This window comes from Jaculus jaculus, chromosome 9 (genome assembly GCF_020740685.1).
Source record: "Jaculus jaculus isolate mJacJac1 chromosome 9, mJacJac1.mat.Y.cur, whole genome shotgun sequence".
In the NCBI taxonomy this organism is placed as follows: Eukaryota; Metazoa; Chordata; class Mammalia; order Rodentia; family Dipodidae; genus Jaculus; species Jaculus jaculus.
In genome coordinates, this window is record NC_059110.1 from 45,746,254 (window position 1) to 45,760,801 (window position 14,548).

At 44.6% G+C, this 14,548-nt stretch overlaps 1 protein-coding gene across 1 annotated transcript; it reads right to left on the bottom strand.

Annotated features, from left to right (window-relative positions):
• Positions 1-255: 255 nt before the first annotated feature.
• On the bottom strand, positions 256-12,928 carry Gja1 (gap junction protein alpha 1). Its single transcript, XM_004651237.3, has 2 exons — positions 12,713-12,928; positions 256-3,145 (listed from the first exon to the last, which is right to left on the bottom strand). The coding sequence occupies exon 2, from the start codon at positions 3,127-3,129 to the stop codon at positions 1,981-1,983; it is 1,149 nt and encodes a 382-aa protein (XP_004651294.1). The 5' UTR covers positions 3,130-3,145; positions 12,713-12,928; the 3' UTR covers positions 256-1,980.
• Between the last annotated feature and the right edge of the window lie 1,620 nt (positions 12,929-14,548).

Here is a 14,548-nt window from a genome sequence, read left to right on the forward strand (position 1 = left end):
ACCTGATAGTGTTTATACTAGAGGAATATGCTATATCATACCCAGTTTGATGGTTCTAGGGCACAAACTCAGAGCATTCTGCACATTGGGTAAGCACTCAACTAACTGGCCTACATCCCATTTCAATATTGATCTGAACACTAAAAGTACAAACCTGATTTGTCCAAGTCCTCATAAACACTGGGTATCTTTGATAATCTTGAACAGATGTTAAAGGTTTCTTCTTTTTTAATCATACATACCACACAAGCCATCTTTCTACTAAATTAAAACTTTATTGAATAAAGAACACTCTCTGGAACACATGATCCGATGAACTAGGTCTACATTACATGCAATGAAGCTGAACACGACAGTAGTTGAACATGGAATGTCAAACAAATTAGTATCTTTCATTGTACACAACTGTTGATGTAGCTGACATGCAAGAAGTATGACACTCAACATTGTCACCAGTCATCTGTGACGAGTTTACAAAAGGCACTTGAAGAAATTGGTAGATGTCTGTAGGATTTAGTTCAAATAAATTAGTTCCATGTGAACTACTGGAACCCACCTGACCTCTCTTGCATTCCACATAAAATCTTAGTGCAAACATCAAAGTTGCAGGTCACTCCAAGACTGTCAAACTCATGAGCAAATACAGTTTTGAATTAATGTGTAGTAAGTATGACAAAACCAAAATACCAATGGCTGCAAAATTCATTTAGGCACACATAATAGCCTACTCTAAGCATTTCTAATTCTCTCACATTAACAACTAAAGCCTGTTTACAGTACTAAAATTCTATCATTCAAGCATCAATGATTATATCTCAGAGAAAAATCACTCATCTCAGTAATAGCATCACTGCTACACTCTACAAAAAATAATAAAGAGAAAGAAAATCATAATTAACAAGACCAGTATCCACAATAGGATACATGGAAGAAAACATTTTAGGAAAAAAAGTGTGCTTTATTTGCACAGCAGGAATTATATAATGTAAACACCATATTGGCCCACACCACAAAAATCCATGAGGATGTTTCAAATTTGAACACTGTATTCTATTCAAATTCTATTCAAATCTGTGTATGAGTTTATACTGCATCTGCTTCTACCAATACTTGACACATAAACACACTCTTCCATGCATGGATACCTAGAAGTGACTCCTGGACATTGAGCATGGCTTGCTTCCCTGACTCAAAAAAAGAAACAAAAAACAAAAAACCTCTAATTGACATCTCAACTGTCTTATAAAAAGGTTTCCAGAACCAGTCAATGTGAAGAATAATTGAGGAATGATGAACAAGTGATAGTAACATGATGGAACCGATATAAAAAGGAACAGCTGAGATGTAAATACATGGAAAACCTTTATCTGTGAGCCTGCCTCAACTGCTATCAAACATAGAAAGAGAAAAAAAAAAAAAAAGATAGTAGCCCAAGTCCACTGACACCTGAGGGTCAGGCCTAGAAAGCTTACCTTCAAAGTGCAAATTCTAACAATGGAATGTCTTAGCAAGGACAAGGGAACAATCTTCTGTCTTTTGCTGTTGAAAAGAAACATAATGCTAAGGAAGTATTGGCCAAAGCTATCTCAGTTTCTTGGTAAAACAAAACTAAAAAACATTTAGTCACAATTATCACCCACTCATCCACATATACAGAACCATTCTTAAGGGTTTTGGGGTGAAAAGGAGAAAAAGCCCTTACTTATGTTCACCTAATGCAACTCTTATTTAAAACTTAAGTTCTTTGAATGCGCACTACGTTAAATACCAACATGTACCTCCCTTATCCCCATCTGCTCCACCCACCTATCCCCTACACCCCCTACCCCCAAAGAACCTAAGGTATTATAATGTCTGTTTCTAAGCCTCATTGCTAAGGCCCTTGAGTACCACCTCTACTGGACAAAAGGAACACTTCAGGTGCTCTTGCAACAGCACCTTTTTCTTCTCCACGAGCAGTGGCATCTTGCTGCTGCCTCCTCAGATCTCCAGGTCATCAGGCCGAGGCCTGCTGCTGGCGCGACTGCTGGCTCTGCTTGAAGGCCGCTGGTCCACAATGGCTAACGGCTGGAGTTCATGGCCAGCAGCGATTTTTTTGGCATTCTGGTTCTCATCGGGGAAATCAAAAGGCTGAGCGTGGGAGTTGGAGATGGTGCTTCCTGCCTGCCCCATTCGGTTTTGCTCTGCGCTGTAATTAGCCCAGTTTTGCTCACTGGCCTGCTTGTTGTAATTGCGGCAAGAGGAATTGTTTCTGTCGCCAGTCACCAGCTTATACCCAGGAGGAGACATAGGCGACAGAGGAGCGGTCGGTGAGGAGCAGCCATTGAAATAAGCATATTTTGGAGACCCGCAGTCTTTTGAGGGGCTCAGGGGACCAGTGGTGGCATGGTAAGGGTCACTCCTGCCCTTCACACGATCCTTAACGCCCTTGAAGAAGACATAGAAGAGTTCAATGATATTCAAGGCCAGGGACACCAAGGAAACCACCAGCATGAAGATAATGAAGATGGTTTTCTCCGTGGGGCGGGAGAGGAAGCAGTCCACCTGATGCGGGCAGGGGTCTCTCTTACAGGTGTACACAGCACTCAAGCTGAAGCCATAGATGTACCACTGGATGAGCAGGAAGGCCACCTCAAAAACCGACTTGAACAGGATGCTGATGATGTAGGTTCTCAGCAGGCCTCCACGCATCTTCACCTTGCCATGCTCTTCAATTCCGTACTTGAACTTCTTGATTTCTATCTGCTTCAAGTGCATCTCCACGTTGACACCATCTGTTTGGGCCACTTTGAGCTCCTCCTCTTTCTTGTTCAGTTTCTCTTCCTTGCGCATCACGTAGAACACATGGGCCAGGTACAGGAGTGTGGGCACAGACACAAATATGATCTGCAGGACCCAGAAGCGCACGTGAGAGATAGGGAAGGACTTGTCATAGCACACGTTTTCACAACCTGGTTGTTGAGTGTTGCAGCGAAAGGCAGACTGCTCGTCACCCCAAGCTGATTCAACTGCTGTCCCAAGTAGCAGAATTCTGAAAATGAAGAGGACAGACAGCCACACCTTCCCTCCAGCAGTGGAGTAGGCTTGGACCTTGTCCAGAAGTTTCCCTAGGGCGCTCCAGTCACCCATGTCGCCTGGGCACCTCCTGAGAAAAAAAAGAAAAACACAAGAAGGCAACTCCATGATTATAGGCTTCAAATTACTAGTTTAATAATATACAGTGTCTTCATTCAGCTGACAGTCAAAATATGGCAAATTGTCTCATATCTTTCTCACATTCTCCAAAACCAAAGCAACAAAATCCACACACCAAAGTGCCAATTTCCACACTGCATTTCCATATGCAGAACTTTCCCCACCCCAAAGATAAGGTCAGGCCTAAGAAGGGGCAGCAAGTACCCAGTGAACTGCAGCATTAGCCAAGGTCAGATGCATGAATGGCTGTGCACCACCCTGCCGCGTGGCCTGTCTCTATAAGCACCTTTGCTGCTTTTATTTGCTTGATAAACGAGGACAGTTCTTGCCTGGGAGGCCTGGGTCTGGACGCATGTGTAAGCAAAATGTCCCTGTGTGCTATTCAGAGTTCAGGTATCAAGGAATAGACCCAAGTGCATCCAGGAGCATCCACAGACATACAGCTTTAATCTATAGCACATCACTGCCTTCTGTTTTGAAACAGGATCTCCTTCATGTACCTCAAGCTGGTCTTGAACATGTGATCCTCCTACATCTGTCTCTTGAATGTCTGGCTGGTTTCCCAGCCCTCCTGAGGCAAGAGGATTGATTGCTATGAGTTTGAAGCCAGTTTGAGATGCATAGTAAGACCCTACCTCAAAACAAAATCCAAAACATAACACCCCCACCAGAAAAAAACAAAACAAACAACAAAAACCAACCAACATAGCTGAGCATGGTGATACACACCTGCACTCAGGAAACTGAGGCAGGAGGATGACCATGAGTTCAAGGCCAGCCTGGGATAGAGCAAGACCCTACCTCAAAAAACCAAAAAAGAAAATGGGGGCTGGGGAGACAGCTCGGTGGGTAAGAGTGCTTGCTGTACAAGTATGGGGCATGGAGATTTGAAGTTCAATTCCCAGCACCATGTAAAATCCCAGGTGTGGCTGATACAGAAGCATTACTAGGACTCCCTGTTCAACCTGTCCAGACAAAAAATGGAAAGTTCCAGGCTCAGTGAAAGACTATCTCAGGGAGATAAGGTAGAAGCATGTTAGGGTATCCAGCACCTTACTCTGACCTCTGCACACTGGTGCACACATACACCTACACACACACTGTTTCCCCAGACTTGAATTCATTTCTTCCCAGGTTTCTTCAGCCTAAGACTTTCCTATTCTTGCGTATGAAAATTCTTTTTTTTTTTTTTTTTACACTACAGAGATCCCATGTTCAATTTACAGTGCAGACACCAGTCTATTTAAATAATGAAAATTGAGGTCCTAGGGTTATAGAAAATAGCTGCTGGCTAAGGCATGGCCATGGCCACACACTGGATTTTAAGTCTGGGCAATGCTGCCAACAAGGGCTATAGATGAAAGGACGTGAATAACAAGCACCAGAGAGACCAGGACTTCTAGGAGAGCAGTCAATGCAGGGATGCAGCAAGGATGCAATAGTCAAAAATTATTTATAATCAAAAATAAGCCAGCCAGAGACTTTCCATCAATGATGAATTCTGAACAGTGCAACTGAATGCAGGCTTCTGAGGTTAACCGGCTGCATATACAGGAGCTCCTCTGGTGTGAACTCTGCCCATTTTCCTTAGCAAATGAGGGCATGGTAGTGCACACCTTTAATCCCAGCAGTCAGGAGGCTGAGGTAGAAGGATCTTAGAGTTAGAGACCAGCCTGGAATACAGAGTGAGTTCCAGGTCAGCCTGGGTTACAGTGAGACCCTGCTTCAAAAACAAAACAAAACAAAAAGAGAAGCAAATGAAACCCAGGGGAGTTTTCTTAGTATCCAACATTACATTTCTGTCTAATGACTGCATGTCTTGGTCAGAGAGGCCATAAAAAAATTAAGGTAAAAATCTGACATAGGATTTCCTGGCTATTTGATCCACAATGCTACTTGCTGCACCAGCTAGTAGTCAAAGGTACCTTTGATGGCAGACTGGTGCCAGAAATGCTGGAATAAGAGTCAGGGAGGTGGGTGGGCAGGGCCAAGAAATTATATTCTCCCACTAGTCATAAATAAGAGGGTTTTCCTTCTACTTTTAAGAAGAGCCATTTTAGATTGTGAAATGACCAGTCAGCAAGGGAAATTGATGTGTGAGGGTAGAGAAACAGAAAAAAAGGCTGGCGGTGTTCACAAGAGTTAATCAGCAAGATTAAGTGTAAAGAAGGGAGGAGAGTAATTTAGTCTTACTGGACAGTTTAATGGTGAGAACATAAAAGGAAAAACCTACAGTTTAGTAGGAAATACTAGACTGGGAATAAAGGAACGTCCATGAAGGTCAAGCAAACAGCACAATCTTTGGAGCAACATCAATAGAGCGTTTCTATGTGGTGATGTGTAAATTGGCCTTAATTCTGTTTGCAAAGAATTATAATATTTTGCCAATGTCATCTGCTTTTGCTCAGATATTCCAATTGTTGGAGGAAAATAACAAAAACAAGTTCCAAATGATAAGCTGTTTGCATACATCTCATCACATTTGTGCAACAATAGATCAAGACAAACTTAGCTGCTGAGAGCTACACTGTACATGTCTTAGTGCTAACAATCGTGTAGGTGCCTGTGCCAGCTCACTGAGAAGGTCTCCACATTCTGCACCAGAAAACCTGGCTTTCATGTTATTTGGACAGCCAGGTATGTGAACTGGGTCACCAGGTAGTTCTCTTGCTAGTTCTTTTTTAACGCACCAGCAACTTAATTGCAAAACTGTCTTTTCTTTAAGCACCCACGCAGCAGCCATTTACATTAATGAGTCTTTCATCTGAATAAGATATGAATTATCCAATTGGACACCCTACCTCCAGTAACAGGCAGACACTCATCATTACCACTATCATAGACACCATCAAAGAATGTTTAATGTGATGCCTCATTTTGAGACTCCCAAGAGGAAGAACAAATGTAGTTAGTTACCTTTCAACTTCCAGTTGTTCACTTTGCCACAAGCCAACATTTATATCTACTATCCATTTCTTTCCTCTCCTTTTAGACCTTGGTGTTGGGGGTGTGTGTTTTAAGACAGGAATTTACTATAATCCAGGCTGACCTGGAATTTACTCTGTAGCCTGCAAGATGTGTCCTAAAACTCAAGGTGCTTTTTCCCCTCAGCCTCCAAGAGCTTCCCTCTCAGAACTAAAATTGTATACTATCATGCTGGCTAGGCTTTTTCATAATTGCATTTTCAACAACTGTCCCCGATGGATTTTCTGAAGTAAGGCTCTAGGCTGGCAGGCAAACAATGCTCCTTCAGCACTCTGGGTGTTTCCCTGCCCAAAACACTTAGGAGTGAAGGGTATGCCTGGAGAACAGAAAGGGCCAAAGTGTCCACATAATTTTGTTCATGAAGAAAAGCAGTTCTATGGCCCCTGGGAACTGAGGCCACCCTGGCTCCTCTGAGCCTTCTCTCTCAGCCACTCCCTGAGATCACAGGAATTTAACTCTATAATCTAAATAAGTTGTTTTAAAAATAAAGCGAGGGGATGGAAAGATGGCTCAGTGGTTTATGTGCTTGCCTGAAAAACCTAACGATCCAGGTTTCCACATAAACCAGATGCACAAAGTGGCACATGTGTCTGGAGTTCGTCTGTAGCAGCTGGAGACTGTGGTACACCATTTTCTCTTTCTCTCTCTCTGCTTGCAAATAAATAAAAGTTTAAAAAAAATTAAAGCAGCCGGGCGTGGTGGCGCATGCCTTTAATCCTAGCACTCGGGAGGCAGAGGTAGGAGGATCGCCATGAGTTCAAGGCCACCCTGAGACTACAGAGTTAATTCCAGGTCAGCCTGGACCAGAGTGAGACCCTACCTCTTAAAACCAAAAAACAAACCAAAAAACAAATAAAAAAAATTAAAGCATAACCAGCATATGGGAGGCAGTGGTAGGATTGAAACAAAACAAAGAAACATAAATTTTATTTATTTATTTTTGGTTTTTTTGAGTTAGGGTCTCATTCTAGCCCAGGCTGACCTCCAACTCACAGTGATTTTCCCACATCTGCCTCCCGGGGGGTGCTGGGAGTTAAGGCGTGTTCAACCACGCCTGGCTAAAAGGGTAAATTTTATATTGTCCCTTTTGCTAAAACCTTAATAGCAAGTCACCCCATAGGAGATTAGCACAGTCTGTCCATATCATTAATATCCTAATAATTTCTAAGATCAGAAAATGGTTTAATTTTAAACATTTACACAAAGACAACTATAAAAAAAAGAAAGCAAATAAAATGACTGTAACTAAAATGAGATTTGATATTCATCTCTAACAATTCTTTTTTTTTTTTTTTTTCCTGTTTTTCCAGGTAGGGTCTTGCTCTAGCCCAGGCTGACCTAGAATTCACTATGTAGTATCAGGGTGGACTCAACACACAGTGATCCTCCTACTTCTGCCTCTGGGATTAAAGGCATGCACCACCACACCCAGTTTATTAATTCTTTTTGATGCAGGGTCTCAGTCTAGATCTCTCTCTCTGGTGGTCCTCCAGCCTCACAGCCTGAGTGCTGGGATTAAAGTCAGGGTCTCAAACTCACTGAAGTCCTCATCTTTTTGCTTTTACCTTCCAAGTGCCAAGATTACAGGTGTGAGTCCCCATGCATATGTGGTTTTGGGTTTTTTTGTTTTGTTTTATGTTTTTCAGGGTAGGTTCTCATTCTAGCCCAGGCTGACCTGGAATTCACTATGTAGTCTCAGGCTGGCCTTAAAACTCACGGGCAATCCTCCTACTTCTGACTCCCAAGTGCTGGGATTAAAGGTGTGTGCCACCACACCCAGTGGAAGTTTTTGATAAAATCATTGAAGAGGTCATTTAATGGGAGCTATTGCTGTGTGTTTCCTTTCTTTTTCTGTTTATGGTCCTACCACCCTAAACATGCCAGATCTAATCTTCCTTCCCCCCTCCCTCACTCATGGGCATGCACCACCCAGGACCAGCTTCATGCTCTGTGCTGTTTGCAATGTCCCCAAAGAGTATGCCCATAAATCTTGAAGACAAAGACTTTGTACTAAATGACATTTTTAGGGAGCTGAGTTGTGTCTCTCCTCTACTTCCAACAGGCAGATTTGGGGACAGGGTAGCATTCATGGCACATAATTAACAAAGCCAACATTTAGTCTGCAGATAAGCTTTCTCTTCAAAATACAATAGGACTGGAAGGCATCTGCCCTCCCTCCAGTATGCAGTACCCTGACCTCAGCCACCCAATGCATGGCTTTCAGCTTTCACTCAGCCAAGCTGCTCTCATCTGAGCCCTGCCCCCACACAATCTGGCACTTGTCTGGGTCAACTTCCTTAGCCAACTTTCCTGCCCACAAGTGTGAAACAGCAGCATCCTCTCCCAGGTCCTGCCATTTCCTATTCCCCTTGTCCCACTTTTTGAGAAGCAGCTTTTATGCCATGTATGAGGCCAGCCTGGGTTATATAGCAAGTACCAGGCTAGCCAGGTTATGTAGCAAGGCTCTGCCTCAAGATATAAAAAGCTTTTAGAAATAAGAATTGATTAAGTGGTGCCTATATTATTTTAAAAGATAGTTTTGACCATCTGTTTGTGGTTTTCTTAATTGCATGCTATTTAATATTTTATTTATTATTCAAGAGAGAAAGAGGCAGATAGAGAATGGGCAAGCCAGAGCATCCAGCCCTTCCCTGCAAATGAGCTCCAGACACATGCATTTGGCTTACGTGAGTCCTGGAGAAACCGGGGTCCTTTTGGCTTTGCATGCAAGTGCCTTAATCACTAGGCCATCTTTCCACCCCGTTTCCTTAATTTTAATTGGGAATTTCAACCCACTCAAGTTTCAAATAAATAGAAAGGGAACTTGAGAGTAACAGTATTGTCAGCCTCTCATATTATGCTGTTAAAATTTCAAGTGACAGTTGCTGAAAGTGGCCTGTACGTTTGAAACAATGCACTTCAAGTGATTCCTGAGCATCCTGAGTTCAGAGGGTGAGGCCTCAGGGTGGCTGAGACTCACAGGACTGCAGTTCTCAGTCCTGGGCTTTGAACTGAGATGATAAATCACTATCTTATTGTGGCCAAGGACATTACAGCAGAACCAGCAGCCTGTTTGAAATTGTGTTTGCTTTAAGAATGACAAATATGGGGGATGGTTAGGGTGAAGAGAGGAACTGATAAATCCCAGTTAATGTAGAATCTGTACCGCCTGAGCCCATGCAGTAAGTGATTTGAATGAGCCCCAGAGGGAATACCTTCAGTTCATCACATACCACCCAACCTTTGCATCCTTCTCCCTGGAGGGTAAGCCTAACCCTTGGGTCTATTAAAGCATCCTGTATAAACACTCTTTGTTTCAAATTCTGTCACAAAGGCCCCTGACTATGTTCCATGCCTTTATAAAGAATTCTTAGCATCCCAATTCTCACACTGAACAGCCGGCCCATTTGTCTTTGGCTTTTGGAGAGGTAACAACAGTAAAGCCGAGAGACAAGCTTTTCCCTTTACATAGTTACCCTACATCTTCAGCCCCCCACGTACTGAATAAGAGGCAGGGACTCCCCCAGACAAAGGCAGTGGGTGACCCAAAGACATTCTCTTCCTCACTCAACATGTCACTCAGTTTCTCACTTTGAGGGTGTAGAAAGGGGAAACCCCCTCTAAGTCAGAAACTGCAGGCAAACAGCCACACTCAACTCTAATCTGAGAACTTCAACAGCTTCTATCACCTCTCTATGTTTCTTTGGTCTCCACCCCCCGCCCGCCTCCAATTTTACTAAACAATCCTGTTACTCTGTGACCCTGTTCACAGGGTATGAGATATTAGCAGCAGTCTTAGCTCAAGGAGCCCTGGTAACCCAGGGAAGTGAGACTCTTCGTTAAGACCTCAAGAGCTATTTTTCTGTAACAAAATCTTTAGATGAAGTTCATTTATCTTTTAAGTTTGGCATGTGTTCCTTAGCAAAATAACTACCAAACTCACTTAATGTATTTTCTAGCAATTATTCAGACAGCTCAGGGAAATTGAGTCATGAAATTTACACAATTTAACAAAAAAAAAAAAAAACTTGGTTTGAATTTTGGCTAGACATTCTGCAAGCACACAACTGAATGATAAAGAAGTTAAGGAAAGTGGAGAATTTAACCAGCTATCCCAAGAATTAAAAAAAAAAAAAAAGCCGTGGGGCTTAGTGTCCCAAACCTTTACTCCCAGCACTGGGGAGGCAGAGGTTAGGAGGATCTCTGTGAGTTCAAGGACAACCTGGGTCTACATAGTGAATTCCAGGTCAGCCTGGGTTACTACTTGGGATTTTTTGTTGTTGTTGAGGTAGGGTCTCGCTTTAGTCAAAGCTGACCTGGAATTCGCTATGTAGTCTCTGGGTGGCGATCCACCTACCTCTGCCTCCCGAGTGCTAGGATTAAAGGCTGCGCCACCACGCCCGGCAGGCTGGGTTACTATTAAGACCCTATCTTAAACAAACAAACAAACCCAGCCAACAAAACAAAAACTACATTCAAATTGAGCACGGTGGCCTTCGCCTTTAATCCCAGCACTGGGGAAGCAGAGGTGGAACTACTTCAGAGTTCGAGGCCAGTTGACTTCAGGTCAGCCATGGCTAGAGTGAGACTATCTGAAAAAAAAAAAAAAAAGGAACAATGGTGACCCCAAATACTACCCCTTGCCCCCATTGAACATCTCAAACACAGATTAACAGCTCTGAAGAGTTCTTTTTCTTGACTTTACAGTTATGTATATAGAGCCTTAATATTCAAGATAAGCACAAGAAGATCTAACAGAATCCAAAAGGAAGTCAGAACACAGGCCAGGTGGAATAGCTGATATCAATAATCCCTGGTGACTTTTCTGTCCTTCCCTCAGGGTACAGAAGCTTCTAGTTCCCAGCAGGCAACACCTCTGGCTACGGTGAAGCTCTCCCCCTTTCTCCGCACAGGTATTGGAAACAACGCAATCCTCACATCTGAGGCTGGCAGCTCGGCAAGGCATCTCTGGTCACAGCTGCGGAGGGCCCGAGAGCCAGTGGATAGGGCGGCTGGTATTAGAAAAATGCGGACTGTGTTTGGACAGAGAAGGCGAGAGCCAGGCCCCACTGCCTGTGGAGGCAAAGCGCAGGTGGCCCCAGCCCCGGACGTGCCCAGCGTCCACACATTCCAGTAACTGAGCCCTCGACGCCGCACCGCACAGAATGCACTTAGGGGCTGGGGAATTTTCGCTCAGTTGGGCTTGCAGTGCGCTCCTTAAGACCTCGGCCGTACTAGCGGCGTTTACAGTCCTCCTATGGGGTTAAACACCGGACACCTCAAGGCACACTCATTGTTTAAACCCTTTCACCGACGATTTTCATACTCGGTCCATAATGCGCCTCACTTTTACTATGAGACGTTTAAGTGTGGCCAGTTTGGGGGCGCCTTTCACGGCTGCCGTCTTGCTCTGGGAACAAAGGACACGAAGCCCACGTCCGCAGGCCCCGGCTCGGCGGTGCCCGCCCCGTCTCGGGTGAGGGACCCCCGCGGCTCCCCCTCCCCCAGCCTGGCTCCCCAGGAGCTTCTAGAACTTGCCCAGGTCCCGGGGCCGTGGGCAGCGCTCGAGCCCCGGAGCGCGCAGCGGCTGGGGTGGCCCGGGTGGAGAAGCCCGCGCCGCCCGCCCCCCGCAGGGCGCCGGCCTCGGCGAGGCCGCACAATGGGCACGGGCAGGAAAGCGCGGGCGCCGCACTGGAGCCCCGGGACCCCGCGAGCCGCACGTCCGCCGGGAGGGGACGGGGCGGGGCCCTCCGCGGGGCTCGAGGTGCTCCTCTTCGGCCCGGGGGCTAGCCTCCGCCGGCGCCCCTCGTCCTAAGCCCCGCTCCTCCTCCGTCCATTCGAGCTTCCCCGCCTCCGAGCTGCCGACGTGCTCGGGTGAAAGCCGCCGGTGCCTGCGGATCAAATCCCCGCAGAGCCGGCGGCAGTCACCACCGTGGGCATCGAACCCGCAGCACCACCACGCGGGTCTATCCGCACGTCTTGTTCAACAGTGAGGATCTGAGAAGGAACCACGTGGACGTCAAGTGGCCAGGGCGCTCTAACAAAGCACGTTGGTACAAAGGAAGTTTGCTTTTCAAAGCTATAGAACATCAATCACGATTTCCACATGGAAAAGCGCGGGGTGCGCGGCTAGGGAAGCACGCTAAGCAAATCTGCGCTTTGATATTTGTAACGTCAGTCAAGTCCCGGGCCAGGCCTCTGACCCCCCCCCACACACACACAGAAAAACATCACCTACACTATTAGTGAGTACAAAAACGTAAATAAAACAGGCCCAAAACAAAGAGCCTAAATTAGTAAGTTGGTTCTTTATCCTAATGGGAAAAGTTTGGACCTTTTATTTGTTGCACGGGCTATACAAACTTTGAAAATCAGCCAAAATATATATCCACATTTTTAAATGGAAACTACAGGAGGGCTTTGAAGCTCATCTTTCCATTTACAGTACCATAAATCATTTGGAAACTCCAATAGAAAAGTTTTACTTGTAGAAAAGAAGCTAATAGGTAGAGGGAGTTGGTAAGAAACTTACTCTTTCGCTTAATGGAAGTGCAGCAGGCGCGCCAAGTGGTTGAGCTCCTGGGAGGATGAAGTCAAAAGAAAGGCAAGTTCAGGCACTCAGACCTGTCTATTTAAAGTTTAAAAGTCGGCTGCTGTTTGGTACTTTCCTCACGCCTTCCCTAATGAAAGAAAAGTGCTGATACCTCGTAAAAGCGCTTTTCTAACTTGGAAGCACAGAGCTTTTAAAAGTTTCAAGCCACTGACTCAACTGGAAGGAGGGGCCAGGAGAAAGGGGAGGGAAGACCGAGAGGCGGGGAGGTGGGGAGGAGGCAGCCTAACGTGGAGAGGAGAGGCTGGAGCAGCGAGGTCAAGATAAAGTTGTACTTTAAATGTGCTGATGAGAAAACACAAAGTAGCACCAGAAACACGAACGCCCCGGCGTGGAGTGACGCGTCACAGACTAAAAACTTGTTTAGTACTTTTTTTTACCAAATGACTAAGGGCCACAGAGCTTGCTTATTTTACATTACATTTTTGAAGATTTTTTTTAAAGAACAATCCATAAAAATTGGGGTGAAGAGTATAGCTAGTGCAAACTTGTTTTATGTTGACCAAGGTGTGTGAAGTTTGTGGTGGGTGTGAATGACCTAGCTCATTACCTAATTCCCTTCCTCTTAAACAGGGACAATTAACAAAAGAAGTAAATGGTGGGGATGGGAAAAGTATTTCAAACCCAGACGCATCCCTTGTTTATCAACACCCCCATCCGGCAGTTTCTCTGCAGCTTTGCATTTTTACTTCCACTTAAGCAGAAAGAGGAAAATGTTCTATTTTATGAATAATATATTTCATATATTGTGTGTCATATATGTGTTCTGACTATGAAATTTTGATATCTAACTCCTACCAGAACTTAAGAAACTGAAAGTTTTAAACCGGGCGTGGTGGCGTACATCTTTAATCCCAGCACTCAGGAGGCAGAGTTCGAGGCCACCCTGAGACTCCATAGTGAATTCCAGGTCAGCCGGAGCTAAAGTGAGACCCTACCTCGAAAAACCAAAAAAAAAAAGAAACTGAAAATTTTTATTTCAGGCCTATTCATACCACCATTCTAACATTGAAACCTGTGGTGGGCTGGCATAAGAACAGACTGTATCAAGGTACCATTACCTGGATGGGAAAGTGTCATCCCCTGTCCCAACTCAGGACCATGTCCCTCTGAAGCTGCTACAGGGATTTCTGCCCGGTAACAGCAGTGCTGGGGACGCTATGATTTCAGCTTCTACCAATGCTTTGTGGCTCTTCCAGACCCTGCTAAATCAGGGTTTATGACAGCTTGAGTCTTGTGGCCTCCTGCAGTGGAGAGCTCCTCTAAGGCTCCCTGCTTTGTCAAGGTCTGTGGTAGGACAGTTCCCATATACAGGCTTAGTGATGCTCCTGAGGTTGGGCAGGAAAACCTCTTGGCTATCTAATATTGCTAAATGTTTTTTCTCACGCATGCAAACATCAGAAAAAAGGAAGGCAAACGTTTCCTGGTCCGCACTCTTCCCCCAGTACATAAGATAGCATTTGAAATAGTGCTGTTTCAAGACACAATTTTGCTCTCTTACTTTTTTTTTTAGTTTTTTCTTTTTTTAATTTTTTTTTAAAATTTTTAAATTTTTATTAACAGTTTCCAAGATTATAAAAAAAATCCCATGGTAATTCCCTCCCTCCGCACTCCCCCCGACACTTCTCTCTTACTTTTTGATTATCCTGTTAGCAAGGGTATGTATGCTTTAAGTTAAAGAAGGGGGAAGGTCACATTAGAGCAGTGGAAATTGTAATATATAAGTAGTTTTGGATTTGTATTTATATTATCCTCTCT